Genomic DNA, 23160 nt, shown 5'->3' with positions numbered 1-23160 from the left:
CTCGGATTCCTTTGATGTGTCGTATGTACTATTCAAACTCTTCCACAATCCATATTTTGCCTCTAAAACATCTTTCCAAAGTTCATGTGTCTATGTTCCTAGTCTTTATCTCCACTTTACTAAAAACGCTTTATTAAATAATGTTAGGCCCTTAACTCCTAACCTCATACCTTCTTTGGTTGACATACTTTTTCCCAAAACATATACAATATCTTCTTAAAACAAACATTCCAAAATGAACTTTCTAGAAATAACTTTTCGAAACACATGGAATGCGTTTTATTTCGAAATTTCAATATAACTTATGGAACAAAGTTCTTGTAACATAATATAATAAATTTCAAAACAAACTATTTCTTTTGGAATGAGTTCTTCATCTTCTTCATCTTAATAATTGCAATTGAGAAAGAAATATAACAACAATAGTGGTGGTGATATGGTATAGTACAATGAAAAGGGATATTTTAGTCATTTTACATTATCGTTAGAGGTGTCAATTTGGCCTAGCCCACAGGGCTTGGTCCTGACCCATGAGGGCTAGGGCCAAAAAAGCCCACAATAAAAAAAAACCCCATCAAAGAAGCCCACAAGGTCAAAAACCCAACAAAATCCATGTGGGTCAAGGCCAACCCATGGACTTTCATCTTCAACATGAAAAATATATTATTTTTTAAAATATATTATTATCTATGGGACGGGCCCGACGATCTAGACGGGCCCGACGACCCGAACAAGTACAACGACCCAAATAGGCCCAACGACCCGGACATGCTTGACAACCCAACAAGAACAACGACCAGGACGAGCTCGACGACACTGACGGGTCCAATGACTTGAACGAGCTCGACGACTGGAACAACCCAACGATCCAAATGGGCCCTACCATCCGGTCGGACCAAACGACCTGGACCAACACGACGATAAAGATGGGCCCAAATATCAAAAACTTGTTAAGACTTTGGCAAGTGTACCAAGTCGCGCAAGTAGTAACCGGTAAGACCGGGATATCGTTTCCCAAGAGACTCGTGTATACTAAATATTTGCATAATTAGTGACTAATTTAAACTAATGAATAAATCCATATTTTGAGTTTCAATGTATGAAATTAAACTTTGCATAAATAATTAAAATTGAACTTTGGAAGTTAAAGACACTTAGTGAATGGAAAAGATTAGAAATGATATGACTTGATATTGCCGGGGTTAGAATTCACCAACTATGCTCTCATGCAACTGCAATTTAACATCCTCTTCATTAATATGCTAATGCCAACCCACAATATTACTCAAACCCTAATTCCTTAATAGATTGAGCCTAAATTTTCTTATTAAAAGTCAATTCCTTGAACTCTTAATAAGCAAATTTGCTTTATGCACAAAGGTTTAAGACAACCAATGGGTCAAGCCCCATTCCTAGGTACAAGCTCCATTGAGTTCTCTTATTCCAGATCTAGGTTTCAAAAGATATTTTCACACCCAATGAACCAAAAATCATGCAAGAGATGGCTAAATCAATGCAAGCTTTAAGTGAAGAAATAAGAAGACTAGCAATTAATGAAAGAGTCATATATATAATCAAAACATTTGCATTTACACAAGAGTTTCGTGGCTACATCTAACCCCAACAAATATGGGTTTAGCTCTCCATTACCATGGAGAGCTCAAGCTTAAAAATGGAAGAGATGGAAGAGAAAGAGATACAAAGAGGAAGATGGAGTTGTTCCCACAAGCCCTAGCACTCCTCCAAGCTCTCCAAATGTGTTCTTCGTGCCTCCAAAATGCCAAAGATCCTTTTCCCCTCGCGAAACAGAAGAAAAGGAGCCAACTTGCCACATCAGCGAACACTGGCGCCTGGCGGAAGGGTCTCACCGCCAGGCGGTATTGAGCAAATAGGGGGCAAAACTGGCAGCTACCGCCCGGTGGTGTCTAGTTACCGCCAGGCGGTTCGTAACAGGGGCGCCTGGCTGACGCTTGGTTGAAGCTTGACTGGCGGTCTGTTCCGCCTGGCGCTTGCTTCGTGTCGCCAGGCGCTTCCTGTTGACATTTTTCTTCTTCTCCTTGTTATTTCGGGTCACTCATTAATCTGGATTTTTTGACAAAGCTTCCCATCTACAAAAAGGACACAAAAAATGGGGATTAGTGGTATATTTAGATAAATGTAACCCAAAATGTATTTATTTACAAAAGTAAGGTAAAATTGAGGATTAAGTAGGTTAAAAGCTTTGGAAGAGATGATTTTGCTAATGAAATATAGCTTGGATAATGGTAAAAATTAACATTATCAACTCCCCCAAACTTAAAACCTTGCTTGTCCTCAAGCAAAAAGGTAACTTGGCCTAGATGAACAACACAATTGCAATGATCTAGTAAATCAAGAAAACATATGTCAATTGTGCTTGCTCTTATTTGAAAGATTGTGTAGCACATGTGTTTCATTAGCAAGGCAAACTAAAGCTATGGTGTTCACAAAACAAAAATATCACAAGTGCATGCAAGAGTTTATAAGGGATCAACAATCATGGCAAAATGTTTCCTTGATCAATGGGAACCACTTCTCACAAGAACAAGTGTTTCACTCAAGCCCACTAGTGTATAGATATAAACAACATTCTCTCTACCATCACAATGTCACACAATTTAACTTTGCTTTTTGTTCAAAATGGCTAAAACTTTCACAAGCATGCTATCATCACAAGGTCTTTTATGGCTTGTATCGTGGCTAGGCTAAGAAGGAAATTTGGTTTTTCAGGATAACAAAAGTACCTTGAGCTAAGAGAGCAACTAATCAAATCATGAAAGTATTTTTCTCCCTTCTCTATTGAACCAATGAAACCAATTCCCAACTTGCTTGCACCAATTTTCTTTTCTTTTCTTTTCTTTTTTTTTTGAATTGAACCAAAAACTTTACAAATTTTCCCATGCTCCCTTGTATTAGCAATAATTCCCCCAAACTTGAACCATACTCATGACTAACAATCATTTGCTCTCTCAAGCTCAAAGTAAGGTAGTCAAAATCTTCACTATGCTCAAGGTTCAAGGAATGACACATATTATCTTTAAGGCTCAAAGAAGACTCAAAGGATTTGCACAAAAAATCAACTTAAAAAGGATTGGCTCAATTATGTAACAAGAAAAAGAAAGATGACCTTGATCACCTGTAGCATGCAAGTAAATGAATAACAATTGAACTCAAGCAAAGTCAATTATGAGTCCACAATGATAGCATTCACACAAATCAACTCTGGGGCACAATCTCTCACAGGGTATTTGGGTTCCACAATTGTCAACATATGCCAAAATCATTGATCACAATTAAACTCAAGCATCACTATATCAAAATGAGAACAACCACAAGCTCATGCTCACAAGCCAATTCAACATCATTTCATAACAAGCACAAAAGATGATCATGAAAAGTAGTAATTCAATGTAAAAGATTAGTTCACCACAACCAAGTTACAAAGTTCTACACTATGCTAAAAAGTTCAATACTATCAAAAGAAAGTTAAGACTGAAAACTAAAAGCATAAAATAAATCAGGACTATCAACAAAACAAGTCCTGCAAAAAGTGAATCACTCTCTCCAAGTGCTCAGGCGTCATCCTCGCCCTCTTCGTCTAGCTCCTCATCCTCATCCTCTGCAGCAGCTGAGGCTCCACCTCCCCCAGTAGTAGTGGCCTGGGCCGCAGGCCAAGCAACAGTGGCAGCAAACTCCTCAGCTGATGGGGTGTGCAACTCAGGAATAGTTAGGGAGATGCCCCTAAGCATGTCAGCATTGGCCATCCCCATCCGGTATAAGGCTTGCATCTGGGGTTCCAGGAGCCGAAGGTGGTCGAGCTTGGCCTCCAAAGCCTGCAACCGCATGTCAATGGTGGGTGTTGCCTCGGGCTCGGGCTCTGGCTCAGGCTCTGCCTGTGGCTGATGGTGCCTCCTGGGTCTGGGAGCAACTGAGCAGAACCTCTGAAAATATGAAAAGTCCAGGTCCTGCGTTGCTTTCTCCAACGGGGGTACAGAAATATCCACCCCTGCCAGGCTGCAAAGATGGGTGATGAGAGAGGGATGGCCAAGAGCAGCCTTGCCAGCGGCGTTGGCACACCGGTGGATCTCATTTGCAATAAACTGCCTTACATCCATCACCCGCCCTGTCAGGATAGTGTATAAAATGGTGGCGCGTTCCTCTGTAAGATCAGACACATGGGAGCACGGGGAGATGTTGGCGTGCACAAATGCTGACCAGAAGCAGGCCAAGGGGTGAAGGGAACCTCTCTGAATCGTACCCTTGTGAAATCCTTCACCCGCCAAGCAGAGTGCTTGGATCAGCTCTCCAGGCGCCACGCCCTCATCATCCAACACTGAAAACTGGCACTCCACATCATCAGCCAGCTGGGTGCCCAAAAACTCATTGATCGTGTCAGCATCAAAGGGCACCCTTTTCCCCCGCACATAACTGAGAAAGGTGGGGGCTACTGAGGTGGTAACCTTGGCATTAGCATAAAATTCCTTCACCAAGGTTACACTAAAAGTGCTAGGATAGCTACCCAGCCTTTCCCAGCCACGCCTGATCAACTCCAGCTAAAATTCGTTGACCTCCCCGGGCTTAAGAATCACTTTCCTCTCTGCCACCAACTTTCGTTGCATGACCACTTGGAAGCGGTCCTCATTATCCTTTGTGAGGAAGTAATGAGAGTAAATTATCTCCTTTCGCTTTTGCCCTTTCGAAGGGTTGCCAACGGTGGTCTTCATTCTTTTGGGATTTGAGGAGGATGCCATCTGCAAAATAAACATTGGTACAAAGAGGCAATTTAAAGTTAGCATTGGAGTGAGAGATTCAATCAAAAAGAGAGTTAATTGCATCTAAAGACTAAACTAGAGCAACAAAATGTCAAGTCATTCAGATGCAAAAACCATTGTAGCATTGGTGCCTCACAACCCAAGCTACAATCACATGAAAATCAAAGAAAGAGGCAAAAACAGGGGCCACCGCCTGGCCCCTCCAAAACTGCCGCCAGGCGCTAGCTTGCAACAGTGAGCACTGCAGGCGCCACTGCCTGGCGGAAAAACAGGCCAAAATGGCCACCGCCAGGCGGTACAAAACAGCACAGCCAAGGACTTTTGAAAATTGCAGCACAGACAGCACATAAACCATCACAAAGGTAGTCCAAAAACAACAATCCAGGGAATGTAAAGCAATGACAGTCCAAAAGCATCATAATGGTAGTTCAATAACAAGGAACATCAAAGCAAAGTGAACCCTAAACTAGTGAATCAACTATGGAGTAAATCAAATATGATAAAACGAAAATAGTAGAAGAAAGAAGCTTTACTTGAGTGGAATGCAAGATTGAAATGCAAGAAGTGAGATTGGATGAGTGTATAAGAGGAGATGGTGCGTGTTAAGGGGGCAGAGTCGCGATCGCCTGGCGAGAGTGTGGCTGGAAGTGTAGTGGGAGTGAGACTAAGGCACGAGAATGGGTTAAATTGGAAGCTAGGATGTTGGAATTAGGAAAGGAATTGGGAATTAGAGAGTGAGATTGAGAGTTAGGGTTTTGCAAGGTGAGAGTGTGAGGGCAGCGGCGCCAGGCGTGAGTGAAAGTTAGGGTGAGGGATTGGGCCAGCTGAAAAAAACACAATTAAAAAGCTCAGCAGACCTCGTGCAACGCTACCGCCTGGCGGTAGGTCCCGAGCCGCCAGGAGGTATACCAGTAAAATCACTCTGGACCTCTTTTTCTGGTATGGCGCCAGGCAAGCGCTAGGGATCCACTAGGCGGCTAGCTCCTGGAATGCTCCCAGGGGTTGAATTTTTTGCTATCGCCAGGCGGGAGAGTATTGACCGCCAGGCGGTTAGGCTGCAGTGGTGGAAATTTCGTGTTTTTGGCTATTGGTTGGGTTGGTTTTGACTCAATTGTGCTCCCACCAACCTTTCACTCTTGCACACATAATTTTTCAAGCTTTTCAACTTCAAAGCAAGCATTCACACTCAAGCAAAACATTCAATTCACTTAACAAATGCACAACTTAATTTAAGACATGATTTCACGACACAACTATGTTACTCTTATTCTCACAAACAACCAACTTTACACTACCATAAATTATGATGCATAAAGGTTGAACTCCATCCAAAATGCAACAACAAACACATGCTATCACATCCTAAAACTAAACATGCTTAACAACATTCTAGGCTATGCTTTCACAAATTCACAAATGCATGCAACAAATTTAGCACAAAGTTCAAACATCAAATAAAACACAACAATCTATGCTAACACACTTCACACATGCATAAAAACACAAAGCTATCTTAAAAACGAAAATTAAAAGCTAAAATGAGTTTAGAGCACTGGGTTGCCTCCCAGGAAACGCTTGTTTAACGTCACGAGCCTGACGGGTAAGACGCTTAAGCTTCACTGAGGTGCATGACGGTGGTCATCCTTAAAACTTCACCACCCAAATAAGGCTTGAGCGTTTGGCCATTCACTACCCAACTCCTTTGTGAGGAAGGGTCCTCAATTTCAATTGCCCTATAAGCTTTGACATCTTTGATGGTAAATGGGCCTGACCACTTGGATTTCAACTTCTCTGGGAATAATTTGAATCTTGAGTTGAACAGAAGCACTTGTTGACCGGGTTTGAAATCTCTTTTCACCAACTTCTTATGATAGGCCTTCACTTTCTCTTTATAGCTCTTGGAGGACTCATAGGCATTGAGTCGCATTTCTCCCAACTCATGAAGTTGTAGCTTCCTCTTCTCCCCTGACAAGGATGGATCAAAATTCAAGAACTTCATGGCCCAATAGGCTTTGTGCTCCAATTCCACCAGAAGATGACAAGCCTTCCCATATACCAATTGGAATGGAGTCAACCCAATTGGAGTCTTGAATGTTGTCCTATAGGCCCACAGAGCATCGTCTAACTTAATAGACCAATCCTTTCTTGAGGAAGAAGTTGTCTTCTCAAGGATCCTCTTGATTTCTCTATTTGACACCTCTGCTTGTCCATTTGACTAAGGATGGTAGGGAGAGGCAACTTTGTGTCTGACATTGTAGTGCTCCAAGACTTTCTTCAACTGAGTGTTGCAGAAGTCAGAACCTCCATCACTTATCAAGACTCTTGGGACACCAAATCTGGAGAATATGTTCTTCTTGAGAAACTTGATGACTGTCTTAGCATCATTTGTGGGCGTGGCAACAGCTTCCACCCATTTGCTGACATAGTCCACAGCCAACAAAATATACTCCTTAGAGAATGAGGAAGGCAAGGGGCCAATGAAATCAATACCCCAACAATCGAACACTTCAACCTCGAGTATGTTCTGCAAAGGCATTTCATTCCTTCTGGAGATACTCCCTGTTCTTTGGCACTTGTCATAGTGTTTCACATGTGCATGAGAATCCTTGAAAATGCTCGGCCAATAGAACCCAGATTGTAGAATCTTTGCAGCTGTTCTTTCTCCACTGTAGTGTCCTCTATAGGGTGAATTGTGGCAGTGCCACAAGATATCTCTTGCCTCCTCTTCAGACACACATCTCCTCAACAGATTGTCTGCCCCAATCTTGAAAAGATGAGGATCATCCCACACATAGTATTTTGCTTCCCTGAACAGCTTTTGTTGCTGATGCCAACTCATATCCTCAGGAACAACTTGAGCAGCCTTAAAGTTTGCCATTTCTGCAAACCAAGGTCTATTAGATACTAGGAGCAGCTTTTCATCAGGGAATTCTTCTAACACTTCCTGCTCCAGTGTGGTCACCTCTTCATTCACCAGTCTTGACAGATGGTCTGCCACTTGATTTTCACAACCCTTCTTGTCTTTAATCTCAAGATCAAATTCCTGCAACAACAAAATCCACCTAATGAGTCTAGGTTTAGAATCAGGTTTAGTAAGCAAGTATTTAATTGCAGCATGATCAGTGTAAACCACTACTCTAGAACCAATGAGATAAGAACGAAATTTTTCCAAGGCATACACTATTGCTAGTAACTCCTTTTCAGTAGTTGCATAATTCACTTGATGTTCATTAAGGACTTTACTAGCATAGTGTATGGAATGAAAAATTTTATTCTTTCTTTGCCCCAAAACCGCCCCAACCGCATAATCACTTGCATCACACATAAGTTCAAAATCAAGTTCCCAATTAGGTGCAATGATTATGGGTGCGGAGACTAGGCTGGTTTTCAAAAGATTGAAAGCATTTAAACATTCAGCATCAAAATTAAAGGAAATATCCTTATTGAGCAAGTTGCTCAATGGCTTGGCTATCTTGGAGAAATCCTTGATGAAGCGTCGGTAGAAACCCGCATGTCCAAGAAAGCTCCGGATTCCCTTCACATTTGTTGGTGGTGGGAGTTTCTCAATGACATCCACCTTTGCTTTGTCCACTTCAATGCCCTTGGAAGATATTTTGTGGCCCAAGACAATCCCTTTAGTCACCATGAAATGGCATTTCTCCCAATTGAGAATGAGATTGGTTTCAACACATCTCTTGAGCACAACTTCCAGATTTGCCAAGCAAAGATCGAATGAACTTCCAAACACCGAGAAGTCATCCATGAAGACCTCTATGCACTTCTCCACAAGGTCGGAGAAAATAGCCAACATGCATCGTTGAAATGTAGCTGGTGCATTGCAAAGCCCAAATGGCATCTTTCTGTAAGCATAGATACCAAAAGGGCAAGTGAAGGCGGTCTTCTCTTGGTCTTTAGGGTCCACCACAATCTGGTTATAACCAGAATAGCCATCCAAAAAGCAATAGAAAGCTTGACCTGCCAATCTCTCTAACATTTGATCCATGAAAGGAAGAGGGAAGTGATCCTTCCTTGTGGCCTTGTTCAGCTTTCTGTAATCTATGCACATCCTCCAGCCGGTCACAGTTCGTGTGGGTATCAACTCATTCTTATCATTACGAACCACTGTCATGCCGCCCTTCTTGGGAACCACTTGCACTGGACTCATCCATGCACTATCAGAGATTGGGTAGATAATCCCAGCATCTAGGAGTTTCAATACCTCCTTTCTCACCTCCTCTTTCATCACAGGATTCAACCTTCTCTGAGGTTGTGCCACTGGCTTGAAATCCTCCTCCATGAAGATTCTATGCATGCAGTAGGAGGGACTGATTCCCTTCAGATCAGATATGGACCAACCAATGGCTCCTGAGTTGACTTTTAACACCTCAATCTACTTTTCTTCTTCTGAGGGTGATAAGGAGCTACTGATAATCACAGGTTTGTTGTTGCCCCCTTCAAGAAACACATACTTCAAATGTTGGGGCAACATCTTCAACTCCACTTTTGGCTCTGTGACTTCATTCTCACCCTTCAAGTCTTCCATCTTCGCCTCATGAGGAGGGATTTCCTTAAAAGCGTCAAGATTGGCTAAACACTCATCAATCTCTTTCTCCTCCTCATCATTGAGAGTCTCAAAGGCATCAAGTAGAGCTTTCTCTAGAGGAGATGAGGCATGTAGATCTTTCTTGGAGCTCATGAGCACTTCATCAAGCATATCAACTCTGAAGCATCCTCCAATATCTTTTGGGTGAGACATGGCTTCAAAGACATTGAAGTTCACTTCTTCATCTTGAACTCTCACTGTGAGTTTGCCATCATCAACATCAATTAGCACTCTTACAGTCTTCATAAATGGCCTCCCCAATATGAGAGGAACTTCAACATCCTCCTCCATCTCCATTATAACAAAGTCCACTGGGAATAGGAACTTGTCAACTTTAACTAGCACATCCTCCACTACTCCGTGGGGGTATTTGATTGACCTATCTGCCAGTTGCAATGTCATTCGAGTGGGCTTGATTTCCAACTCCCCAATCTTCTTGAGCATAGAAAGAGGCATCAAGTTGATGCTAGCACCTAAATCAAGTAAGGCCTTCCCCACAGCTAGGCTCCCAATTGTGACTGGAAGTGTAAAGCTGCCAGGATCCTTAAACTTTGGAGGCAACATCTTCTGAATGATAGCACTGCATCCAGCCTCTAGTTCTATGGTTTCCTCTTCAATAAATCTTCTCTTCTTTGTGAGGATTTCCTTCATAAACTTTGCATAGGTTGGCATTTGCTCCAAGGCTTCTGAGAAGGGAATATTGATTTGAAGCCTCTTGAAAATGTCCAGAAACGTTGCAAATTGCCTTTCTTTATCTTTCTTAGAAGGCTTAAGAGGATATGGGAGAGTCTTCACTGGTGGTGGCTTTATTGCCACTTCCTTCTTTTTCTCATTTTCTCTATTTTCAATTTTATTCTCTTCCTCTTCTACAACAATTTCCTCATTTATCTCTTCCTCATCTTTTTCTTCTCCTTTATCATTGGGCTTGGCTTTAGCTTCATCACTTCCTTTAGCATTCAACCCCACTTCTTTACCACTTCTTGTGACCACCTCTTTGCATTGCTCTTTGGGATTGGCTTCGTTGTTGGCGGAAAATGAACTATTTTGTTGATTCGCCACTTGCTTGGCCAATTGCCCCACTTGCACCTCCAAGTTTTTAATTGAGGCATCGGTGTTCTTCTGATTCTGAATTGACATTTGCATGAATTGCTGCATCATGTCTTCAAGCTTGGATTTTCTATCAGACAAAGAAGGATGTTGATAAGTTTGTTGATGTGGGGGCCTATTGGAAGGTCCTGCTTGGCCCATGTTTTGATGAGGTCTCCATCCTTGGTTATAGTTCCCTGGTCGACCTTGATTGCCCATATAACTAACTTCCTCTTGAGATGTGCTTGGCATAGCACATTGCCCATTAGTATGGTTTCCTCCACATAACTCACAACTTTGCACTTGTTGGAGTTGAGCTATAGAGGCATTTTGAAGCTCTTGAGGAAGTTGTGACAGTTTCTTCCAGCTGCTGAGTCATAATCTTGTTTTGAGCCAATAGAGCATCTTGAGATTGAAGCTCTAGAATACCCTTCTTTTGAGAATGGGCTCTCTTAGTGTAAGCTTCATTATCATTGGCGGCCATATTCTCTATTAACTCATAAGCTTCCTCTGGCGTCTTCCACTTGATACTCCCACCGGCAGAGGCATCTAACATCAACTTTGATTGGGATTTAAGACCTGCCAAGAAAAGAGTAAGCTGTGTAGGTTGATCAAACCCATGAATGGGAGTCTTCCTCAGCAGTCCCTTGAATCTATCCCATGCTTGGCCCAAGGACTCATCCATATCTTGTTGAAATGCCGAGATTTCCTTTTTTCCCTTATTAACCTTAGACTGGGGAAAATATTTGCTCAAGAACTTTGCAACCACATCATCCCAGTTAGTGAGGCTATTTTCAGGAAAGGAATTCAACCAGGCTTTTGCAGGTCCTGCTAGTGAGAACGGGAAGAGACTCAGGCGTATGGCTTCATCAGGAACTTGATGGATCTTCACAGTATTGCATATCTCCAAGAATGTGGCCAGATGAGTGTAGGGATTCTCATGAGATAGGCCATTGAACTGATTACTCTGCACCAGATGAATAAGAGCTGGCTTCATCTCCATGTTGGTGGCATTGACAGTTGGCCTAGCAATACTGTTGAAGTTAATATGGCTTGTGAACGCTGCATAATCTTCCAAAGTGCGTCTTTCACGACCTCTACCATCACCATGAGGATTGTCTGCCATTTCTTCTTCTGGAAAAGGATCAGGATTCTGAGAAGTAGATGAAAGAGTGTCTGAAGCAGAAGAGTGATGGGCAACTTGTTGTGCTTGAGCTCGTCTTCTCCTTGTGGCACTATTGTTTCTGCGGGCAGTTTTCTCTATCTCGGGATCAACAAGGAGTGGTTCTGAAGATGCAGTCCTCCTTGTACGGATCCTACCCTGCATAAACTATAGAGCAACAACAAAAGCAAGCTCGAACTACAAGTTAGCCCAAAATTAATGTGCGTATAAAAGTAAACAAAAACTGTAAATATGCACAAAAGAATTTAAGTCTAAATAAGTCAGAAATCACACAAAAGTCGAGTATTAGATACGGGTCCCCGGCAACGGCGCCAAAAACTTGTTAAGACTTTGGCAAGTGTACCAAGTCGCGCAAGTAGTAACCGGTAAGACCGGGATATCGTTTCCCAAGAGACTCGTGTATACTAAATATTTGCATAATTAGTGACTAATTTAAACTAATGAATAAATCCATATTTTGAGTTTCAATGTATGAAATTAAACTTTGCATAAATAATTAAAATTGAACTTTGGAAGTTAAAGACACTTAGTGAATGGAAAAGATTAGAAATGATATGACTTGATATTGCCGGAGTTAGAATTCACCAACTATGCTCTCATGCAACTGCAATTTAACATCCTCTTCATTAATATGCTAATGCCAACCCACAATATTACTCAAACCCTAATTCCTTAATAGATTGAGCCTAAATTTCCTTATTAAAAGTCAATTCCTTGAACTCTTAATAAGCAAATTTGCTTTATGCACAAAGGTTTAAGACAACCAATGGGTCAAGCCCCATTCCTAGGTACAAGCTCCATTGAGTTCTCTTATTCCAAATCTAGGTTTCAAAAGATATTTTCACACCCAATGAACCAAAAATCATGCAAGAGATGGCTAAATCAATGCAAGCTTTAAGTGAAGAAATAAGAAGACTAGCAATTAATGAAAGAGTCATATATATAATCAAAACATTTGCATTTACACAAGAGTTTCCAGTTACCGCCAGGCGGTTCGTAACAGGGGCGCCTGGCTGGCGCTTGGTTGGCGCTTGACTGGCGGTCTGTTCCGCCTGGCGTGTCGCCAAGCGCTTCCTGTTGACATTTTTCTTCTTCTCCTTGCTATTTCGGGTCACTCATTAATCTGGATTTTTGGACAAAGCTTCCCATCTACAAAAAGGACACAAAAAATGGGGATTAGTGGTATATTTAGATAAATGTAACCCAAAATGTATTTATTTACAAAAGTAAGGTAAAATTGAGGATTAAGTAGGTTAAAAACTTTGGAAGAGATGATTTTGCTAATGAAATATAGCTTGGATAATGGTAAAAATTAACATTATCAATATTGGAATTGGCTCGACAATTCAGACGGGTCTGACGATTCGGACGAGCCCAATGACTTGGACAAACATGACAACTTTGACGAGCTCGACGAACCAAACGCTCCTAATGACCAAGATGAATCTGACGACTAGAATGGGCCCGATGGCCACACAAGCCCGACGATCCAGATAGGCCCAACGACCCAGATAGTCCTGACAACTCAGACAAGCCCTATGACCTTGACGGGCCAAATGACATGGAATGATCTGTCCAAATCGTCGGGCATGTCTGGGTCGTCAGGCCCGTCTGGGTCATCGGGTCCGTTTGGATCGTCGGACCCATCTGGGTCATCGGGCCCGTTTGGGTCGTTAGTCGCGTTCGAGTCGTTGGGCCCGTCTGGATCGTCAGGACTGTTCGGGAGGTCGGACCCGTATGGTCGTCAGGCCTGTACGGGTCTCGTTGTGTCTGTCCGTCTCATCGGGCCCATCTAGCTCGTCGAGACCGTTCAGATCGTTGGGTTTGTCCGACCCGTCCAGATCGTTGTGCTTGTCTGGGTCGTCTGGCCTGTATAGATCGTTAGTCTCGTCCGTGTCGTCGTGGTCGTCCTAATCATCGGGTCCGTATGGGTCGTCAAGTTTGTCCGAGTTTTCGGGCCCGTCCGTGTTGTTGCACTCGTTTGGGTCATCAAGTACATCTAGGTCTTTAGGCCCGTCTAGTTTGTTGGGTTGGTTCGTGTCTTTGGGCCCATTTGAGTTTTTGGGCTCGTCTAGATTATAGGGCTTGTATCGGTCATCGGGCCCGTCTGGGGCTTCGAACTTGTCCGAGTGATCGGGTCAGTTTGGCTTGTTGGGCGTGTCTAGGTCTTCGGACTCGTCTGGGTCGCTCGACTTGATCTTTGATTCTGGCTTAATGTAGTATTATTTGGGGGCCTAACCCACCTTAGTCCTAGTCCTAACCCATTGGAGAGTGGGCTTTGGGGGCTGGGGCTTTTTTTTGGCCCCCTCATTTGGGGCCGCCTAAAAGGGGGCTTAATGAAGGGTGGGCCAAGGCTGGCCCATGGGCTAGGGGCCAAATTGATACCTCTAATTATCATGGAGATACAATTAGTAATAATGAAACAAATATAAGAGAAAAAAGATAAATAAAGGAAGAGATGACCAAATGTCTAGCTAGTGACATAGAAAAAAGGGTTAAATATGTTTTTAGTCCCTTATCTTTTATAGAACATTGAAATTAGTCCCTTTTCGAAACTTTGGCTCAATTTAGTCATCCAACTTTAGGAATGCCCGAGTTTAGTCTTTTTAACCAAATTTTGTTAAGTTTATTTAACATTTCAAACGCTCTTCATGATAACATTTGTGTTGTTTATACTATTTGACATTTTTTCGCCTCAACGCTAGCTAAAGAAATATCATGAAACACATTTGAAATATCAAATAAACTTAACAAAATTTAGTTAAAAGGTCTAAATCCACGCATGAGCTACTAAATTGGTCTAAAGTTTCAAAGATAAACTAATTTCAATTTTCATTGCAAATTAAGAAACCAAAAACATAATTAACCCTAGAAACAACACAGAGGAGGTTGAGATGACACCAATAATTACAAAATAATAATAATAATTTAGATCTTTAATTTAAAAGTTTAATCATAAAATTAGATACTAGTTCCTTATAGGTTTGCTAATTAATATTAGAATATAATTTTAATTTATAAACTAATTATAATTTTTTACTTAGATAATATTTTAAAACTATTTTTTTAATAAAATGGAAAAACCTGATAATACATTAAAAATTCACAAAGAACGTATTTTAATATTTTTTTCTATTTTTAATTCTTTCATCTGTGTTCTTAAAATACTGATAAGAACTGTTTTAGTATTTATCAAACTGAATGTTTAACATTTTAATTAAATTCAATTTACGAAATGAATGTGAGGTGTATATTAAAAGCATTTTTCTATTAAATTCATTTATTTCTTCAAAATTGAACATAGTCCACTATATCAAATGTCCCACAGTTGTGATTGTAGCTTAGAAAATAATGATCACACACATCTTCTGCCCTCCCACCACCCACTAATATTGTTGTGTACAGAATCTTCCAATCAGTGCGTTCCAGGATAAATTTAATAATTCACATTTTTTTAATTTTTAATAATTATATATTTTTTTGTTGATTATTTATAACAAGAGAGTTAATTTGAGTAATCTTTCAAGGTATGAAATTTCTTCTAATTCATAATGTTAGGAGAATGAAAAATGAAAGAAAAGAAGAACAAGAAAGATTTAAATGAAATATTTCTAATTGTTTCCATTGGTATAATAGAAATATATATATATATATATATATATATATATATATATATATATATATATGTATATATTTAAAAAATAGTTTATAAATTAATTTTACAAAAATTGTGAGAACCTAAAAAATCATATTTTAAGAGTGGCAGTGTTAAAAAATAATGAGATCCTATTATTATTTTAATAATAAAATGTTATATATAAATAGAAATTTCATAAAAAGATTTCATTATTTAGAAAACACTTCATCTCTAGAATCTGTTTTCTAAAAAAAACTCTCCCTTATCTCTAAAACCTTTCACTATATGTTCATCTTTGTGAAGATCAAAGACTGCCAGAGTGACCACCGTGGCGAGATTTTCGAGTCTGTCCTATCAAATTTCTTAATTGAGTAAGTTGCATTTCTACTCTTTTCTCAATCAATCCTCTTAAAACTTTACATGTGATACTTTCTACATCGCATGTGAGTTTTGAGTCTTTTGTGAGAATCCCTGCTAATCAGTGATTCTAATGATGTTCCATGATCATGTTTCTGGTTGAATTTTGAGCATCGATAGTAGTAAGGGTTTTAGGTTACTCCGTAATCGTTTGAGTCAATCATAGGTAAGAGAAACTAATTTCGTTGTTTAGAGATTGTGTGATTATTTAATTTATAGAATTCATGATTTAAATTGAGTTCTTGATTGTGAAATTGATGTTAAGAAGTATGAGAATTAGGGATAAATTGAATTGAGTATTGTATTGCAGTTTGTCTGTATCTGATATTTATGCTAGTACCAATTTACACTGATAATAATATGGCATTGAGCTTTTATGTTGTCTAATGTTTGTGAGGATTCTCTAAGGAAGTGGATTGGTAATGGCTGCAAATTTATGTAGAAACGTCTGTTCTGCATAATTGTGTAGACTCGTTGGTTGAGTAAATACTCGCTGGGCGAATTATACATCAGGGATAGCTCTGATATTGAGGTCGTCGGGCAAGTAATTCTCGCCAGGCGACTTTCCAAAACAAAGATGCCTCTGATTCATGCTTCGCTGGAAGAGCCTTACTTGCTAGACGATTTATGAGGGATTTAATTCCATGCACTCCCAATGGAATACTCATTGGGCGACCATTTGGTCGCTGGTCGAAACTGGTGTTTCGCCCATCGAGAGAATGAATTCGTTGAGCGAGTGTTCCAAGGTCAGAACATATATCAATAAACCCATTTTCTACTATGAAGAGTTCTATATTTAATTGATAATGATGAATGGAATGTATTGGGTATTTGGAAACATGGAATGAGATATACATTATGGAATTTCATGGAGAAATTCTAATTGATGGTATTCTAGTAAATGCAATAACATAGGGATTCTTTATGGTGATATACTTTCTCTAATAACTACTCACACTCAAATATAGAGGGTAGGTTATGTCGTGAAGAGATGCAGGAGGTCCAGTCATTGAATTGGATAAAGTCCTAGGTGCGAAGGGGGCTTACCTTGTGAGTAGTTAGATGATAACCCCTTGAGGTCAAACTCTGTAGAGTTTGGAAACCACCACAAGTGCACATCACCATGAGTCTAGTGTTGATTGCATAGATCTGAATCATTGAATCTAGAGTCATTGTTTGTGATGAAATTGTTTGATCACATGTTGTCTTGCTGAATTTGAATGCTTTTAATATGTGACATGTGATTTTATATACATTAGCTTACCCTTCAGCTGATTATGTATTATGTCTTTGTTATTTCTTTTGCGATGATTACTTTAATGTGTGAGTAGAGGGAAGTGCAAGTGGAGATAACAACGAGTTTATCCAGTAGGAGTAGCTTGTGGTTGTAGATAGTTTTGTTTAGAGTCTTAGAACTCTTGTTCCTTTCCGCCATATACCTTTTATATACATTGTGTTTTTGTTTTTTAATTTTATTCTATAAATAAATATATTTTATAATTAAAAGATTTATTTTATCAATTTTATTTTTTTAAGTGATCGTTGTTTTAAATTTAATCGTTATTTTAAGCTTAACTATTTTTTAATTATAAAATTACTTGCAAATAAATAAAAACCTTTTACAGTAAATTATTTTATATTTTTACAGTAAATTTTGTTTCAAATTACAGTAAATTACTTACAATAAAAACTTACCAATTAATGTGTTTTAATTTTGTTAATATTTAAAAATTAAACATGATAATTAAATTTATAAATTTTAAAATAAAAGAAATATAAATTACAAAAATATTAAATATATAACAAGTTAGTTATGAAATATAAAATTATAAAATTACAAAAAAAAATTACAATTTGATAATTCTATAAATTTCTTTTCATAATTTTATAGTTTCATATTTCATATTTTGTAATTTTATATTTTTATATTATGTGAGGACATTCATGAAGAGTCACAATATAAGATAATTCTCACGTTACAAAGTTAATCACCACAGTTAACTGAAAAATTTTAAAATTTCAAGAAGTCAATAAATCACATAATTTTATTAGAGATTCAATTAAAAATTTTTAAATTTATCATAGACACAAATATAATTAAGCATATTTTTAAAGATGGCATAATTTTGATTCTTTATACAGAGAGATATATTGAAAATATTTATTTTTCTCTATCAAAAATTCAGTTATGAGTATTATATTTGTACGTAGTATTTTGAGTTTCAATCGTTTAATAATCATTCAAGAAGAGTCTTGGTTCATTATACCATTCTCATATTATTCAGGAATTATTTAAGAAAGAATACATGACCATTGTATACTAGTATATTATTGCAAATAAGTGAATGGCCATCAGAAATAAATGCAAGCTATAAACAAATTAGGTAACATTAACTAGTAATTTCATCACTTTCTATAATTAAATTATTATTCATCCATGTTCTTGAATTTTCTTTTCTTTTCTTTTCTTCTTTATCTCTTCCTTATCTTAGCAAATTACATTCTTACAATTTTCCTAATAAAGTAACGGAGAGTTTGATTGAACTTAAACTTGTTTAAACCTGTCAACAATTCTAGTAAGAAAATGTTTTAGGATTTTTAATACTTATTCTTCTTTTTGCGGATGAGCATGGAATAACACTAAATAGTTTAAATCATGGTGTCTACGTCTCTCTCTCGTTAGTATAAAAGAATTAACTAATTACTTAGCCTAGAATAATAACTTTGTAACTAGTCTCACTTATACAAACTAGTTGTGAAAATTGTACAACAATTAAGTGAGAGTTTCCTAAGACAGAAGCATGGTGAAATTATAATTTCACTATATTTTTCGTCTGTTTAATAAAAATTGAAATTAGTAGTCCATTTTTTGAGTGGTCAGTTTAGTTCCTAATTTTATATATGTGTAGATTTAATAATTTTAATTAAATTTTGTTAAATTTATTTGATATTTTAAACATATTTCATGATAACACTTAACTGTTTATATCGTTTGACACATTTTCGCTTCAATATTAAATAAAAGAAGTGTTTAAAATATATAATAAATTTAATTTAAATGACTAAATTTACATATTTTTAGAGTTAAAAATTAAATTAGATCAAAATTTTGAAAATAGATTAATTTTAATTTTTCCTACAAATTAAGGAAAAAAAATATGGTTAACCCTATAATAAATTCTGGTGGGATACGCTTAAGATCATGAAAGCTTCTAACTTCACCCTTTCAAATCAGCACCTCTATCCATTGCAAAGACGTTTTACCTGTTGCACCAACAAAATACATTCTTGGAATGCAATTTCACAGAAAGACAATTCCAGAGTTTCCTGTTGAAAGGCACGTATTAATAATATCTGATAGCTTTACACAACCATCAGATAGTTCTAGTGAATGCTACTAATCATTAGATATAAAATCATGCAATGAAGCTTTCTTAAATGCTTCAGCCATTACATAAATTGCAGCTACCTTATTATGCATATCCACTCACACCTACACCTACATGAAACTCACAGAAAATTGTCTGTGTCAAAACTTGTCCAGGTGCCACACTGTGATCACAACCCACAAAAATGTGTCAAGTATGCAAAAATAGTTAGAGGAGGGTAGGACCACAGGGTAGGTCATCTTCCCATTAACACAATTAGTTAGGTCTCATTCATTATCATAGCACCATACCCCCATATATCTAAAGTCTCTTTTATGTAAAAGAAACCCATGTGGCCATATCAAACTCTGAACTCACCATTAATGGAAGCTGCATGTGAGGGTAGCACTTAATACGAGATAATTTTAATGCAGGAGGAGAGAAGGGTAGAGTAGAGTATGTGTATGTCCCTTCATGTGGCACGTGCGTCCCATGTTAGGTTCATTTTAAAGTGACCATTTTCAGGTGCTGCTGCTTCCTCATGACAATTGGTCTATAGGACCTCAAGCCCTAAACTTACCTCCTCCTCTAGGTGCTGGATCAAGAAATTCATGTTTTGAAAGGTTTATGAAAAAAATTAATTAACCTATATGGACTGTATATGGTATCTATTTTCCTGAAAGGAAGTGGTTCATCATGAGAATGTGGACAATGTTGCATACATACATAACCTTGTTTACATGTTTAGGGTAGGGTCCTAACTCAGTATACCAGAAATCAAAAGCTAGCATGTACCACAGGCCAGTTGGGAGATAATCATCATGTTTTAGTCATCATTTCTCCATTGAAAATTTGGATGGTTTACTTACCATTTCTCAGTTGAAGATTACAACCAACTAACTATGAAACGACTTTAACCGGCTGGTGAAGATTGTATCATATATTTCACAAGGTCACCGTGTAAAAAAGAGTTTTGTTGGAGATCTCAATTGATTAGAGAATTCCAGAAAGTGAGCGTAAAACCTTACTTATAACGGTTTTGTAAAGTTAAATTATACTTAAAGTTCACTTTTTAAAGATGGTATCAGAGTCATCTGAAACCTATCTTAGTGAGATGTGTTGTTTATTAGGCTTATCGGGTCATTTGTTATGACACTATCCATTAATGTTTAGTTCCACACTTAAAATGTATATGTTTCTACGTGAGAGAGTATTAGAGATCTTATATCGATTAGATATAAAGCAAATTTACATAAGTCGATGTTTTAAGATTGAGTTAAGTTTAAAATCCATTTCTTAGTAGGTTTGTGTTGGGAATCCAAGAGTAAGTCTAAGTTTCACATTGAGAAAGTTGAGCACCATATAAAAATGAAGACCCATAGACCGATTACCTTAAGGTTTTGGGTTAGAGGTAGTATCAATCCCTTATATGTAAATTAGGTTCATTGGTATAGTATCTCCCGAGTGATCTTCTCTAAAAAAATCCAATAGTTTGAAGTATATATAATGTAATGACCTAACAAACTTGTACTCAGATTTGTTTTTCCTAATTGAAAGAAATGAGTATGTGAAGGATAATTTTTGATCATTTGATTATATACAGTTTACAAGAAGATTAAACATTGTTTGTTCACATTTTTGACACAAGAAAAAGAACAACGCTTGTCTTAATAGTCTTGTTTTAGGGAGTAACACAAGGACATGGTCTCATATTTTGCTCAAAGACAGTGTAATAAAACATAGACAAATGGTCAAAACAGTTAGGTACAGAAAATTGGAAGGTTTGTCCTTAAAAGTGTGAAGTTAATACCGATTATTTGTCAACAACAAGTTGCATAGTTAAGGTACACTGTTAGATATAAAAGGATACACAAGCTATTATGACTTCATTTGCAACTGAACCAGAAACCAGGCCAAAACCTTTTTCTATCTCCTCTGCAAAACTCAAATCAACAACTCGTACGGTTCCAATCAAGCAAAGATGGTTAACGCTAAATCCGAGTTACATCAGAAGAGTGTCCTTCAAATCAAGCAAGATGACAAATTCTTCTGCAGGCTACTCTCAAAGGAAAGTTCCATGGCCAACCCTTCTTTCAGAATGGCCCTTGCTGTGCCATTTGTGTGGGAATCTCAGCCAGGCACACCCAAACACACATTCTCAGAGGACACTCTCCCTCCTCTTACTCCTCCACCTTCTTATCATTTTAACTTCAGTGCCTACAAAAAGAAAGAGAAGAAGCACTCAAAATCCAATCTCTTGCTCACTTTGCTACCAAAACTTAACCTCAAGAAAATGATTCTCTCATCCTCATACTCTTCATGGTCATCATCATCAAACTCCTCCAAAGTTGTCCCTATGGCCAAGTTTGGAAAGAAGAAGCTCTTAGGCTATGGATCATCCAATGATAATGAAGGAGGTGGTGCTAGTTCACCTTCTTCCAAGTTATGCTTTACCATTCCTCGAGCCTCAAGTTCTTAAGGTACTCGTTGTTATCAAAGCTTGGCCTTGGATCTGAAGAGGACAATGTGCTGCTTATATAGTTTTTCTTTGTAAATTTTTCTAGCTTATACTCTCTTAGAGGACAATATATTTTCTATGCTAGAATTTGTCTTTGAGAGTTTTGTCCTCTCAAATTACAAGCTTGCTTCCAAGGACATATATTTTCTGGTGTGTGAGTGTATCTTAAACATTTTGTGCAGTTTGAAATTATCACAGTCCCTTTTTTTGTTCTTAGAATGTGCCAAAACAGAACCGTATACATTACTTTTGTGGTTGTGATTGTAGTGGTGGTGATAAACGTATAAAACACGTAATAACAGAACATTTAGTGGTAGAAAGTTTAGTACTAATCCACTTGCAGCTGAATGATCTTTAAGCATTTGATTGACTTGTACACAATTAATTACACCACACTTTTACTTTGAGGGATGGGAAGGAGAAACACCTTAATCAGCATCTTTGACCAATGCTTTATCTTTTCACCAATACCTCTACTATAGGGTGTTTATTTTGTCTGTCTTTAATGATTTTATTTATTGCAAAGAGAAGAACTGGTGGAAATTGCAACGAGAAAATGTTTCACAGTTCCAAATTCTGTATATGCTTCTAGTTTTAGCCTAGGAATCAAAAAGTATCATTTAATGAATCGTGTCAAAAATACTAGCTATCATGACTTCAATTAGATGTTCACATGCTTAGTTGAAAAATTGATTATAAGATCAGAATTAAATCAATGCGTAGCACAAGCTTCAACGAAGAATATTAAGATAGTGAATTTGTTTTTCTAGTCCTTTTTGTATGGAATGTGAAGCAACACTTGGTTCCAATAATAATCTGCCTTGCAACATTTGGAATCATTTCAGAGTTAACTAATTTGGCTTGTTTCTGATTCGTGTTGGTAAAGAAAGACTACATATACTTTGGGTTTCCGTTTGGTTTAACATTTCCCTTGTGTTACAAATACAGATTTAACATTACATCAGATAAAACAACAGTAACCACTGTTGTCTTTAGTGTATTTACTTCAAAGACACGTACCTACTAAAAATAACTAGTCTTTTCCAATTTAACTATGTATTATTAATTTATTGTGGCTCAAACAATTATAAAAATAGTTAATAACAACATCTCAGAACCGACATTTTAGTATAATGCAATAGCACATTACCAGAACTAGAGATTAGAGAGTACCAACAACTTGAAACTTGTTTGAAATTGTTTAAGCTAATTTGTCGGCAGAGAAGCTGGTAGTGACTTTATCTTGTCCCAGGTTCCATGTGCACATGGGCCATATATTGTGTAATATATCAGTAACACAAAGAACTATTAACTTATAACTGTGACACTTTCATAATAATTCTAGTCTCTATAACTTAAAAGTAACTGGAATATTATAATTATATGGCCCCTTAAGATTTTCCAGCGATCGAAGAAGATCACCAAGAACAAGTAATCAACCCCAATTTTAGATTTTTCTTTCCCTATTCACCGGCAAAAGAAGCAGAATATTCTTTTCCTTTTGTCTGTTTCGACCCATTAAAATGCTACACCACACGGTTCCCCAGACTTTCAGCTC

General features: G+C 37.9%; 1 protein-coding gene and 1 pseudogene across 1 annotated transcript; one reads left to right on the top strand and one right to left on the bottom strand.

Annotated features, from left to right (window-relative positions):
- Positions 1-3590: 3590 nt before the first annotated feature.
- LOC146883217 (uncharacterized) lies at positions 3591-11806 on the bottom strand (annotated as a pseudogene).
- A 9135-nt stretch (positions 11807-20941) lies between these two features.
- LOC114166558 (uncharacterized) lies at positions 20942-21821 on the top strand. Its single transcript, XM_028051305.2, has one exon. It carries the CDS (start codon positions 21066-21068, stop codon positions 21561-21563), a length of 498 nt encoding a protein of 165 aa, XP_027907106.1. The 5' UTR covers positions 20942-21065; the 3' UTR covers positions 21564-21821.
- Positions 21822-23160: the final 1339 nt, after the last annotated feature.

This window comes from Vigna unguiculata, chromosome 10, assembly GCF_037176805.1.
Source record: "Vigna unguiculata cultivar grain cowpea cultivar isolate G323 ecotype 2 chromosome 10, ASM3717680v1, whole genome shotgun sequence".
In the NCBI taxonomy this organism is placed as follows: Eukaryota; Viridiplantae; Streptophyta; class Magnoliopsida; order Fabales; family Fabaceae; genus Vigna; species Vigna unguiculata.
Note: the sequence above shows the minus strand (reverse complement) of the source record. Positions and strands in the feature narration are given on the sequence as shown.

Excerpts from the sequence above, each read along its gene's own strand:
- LOC114166558 (XM_028051305.2), top strand. The coding sequence starts at position 21,066 with ATGGTTAACGCTAAATCCGAGTTACATCAGAAGAGTGTCCTTCAAATC.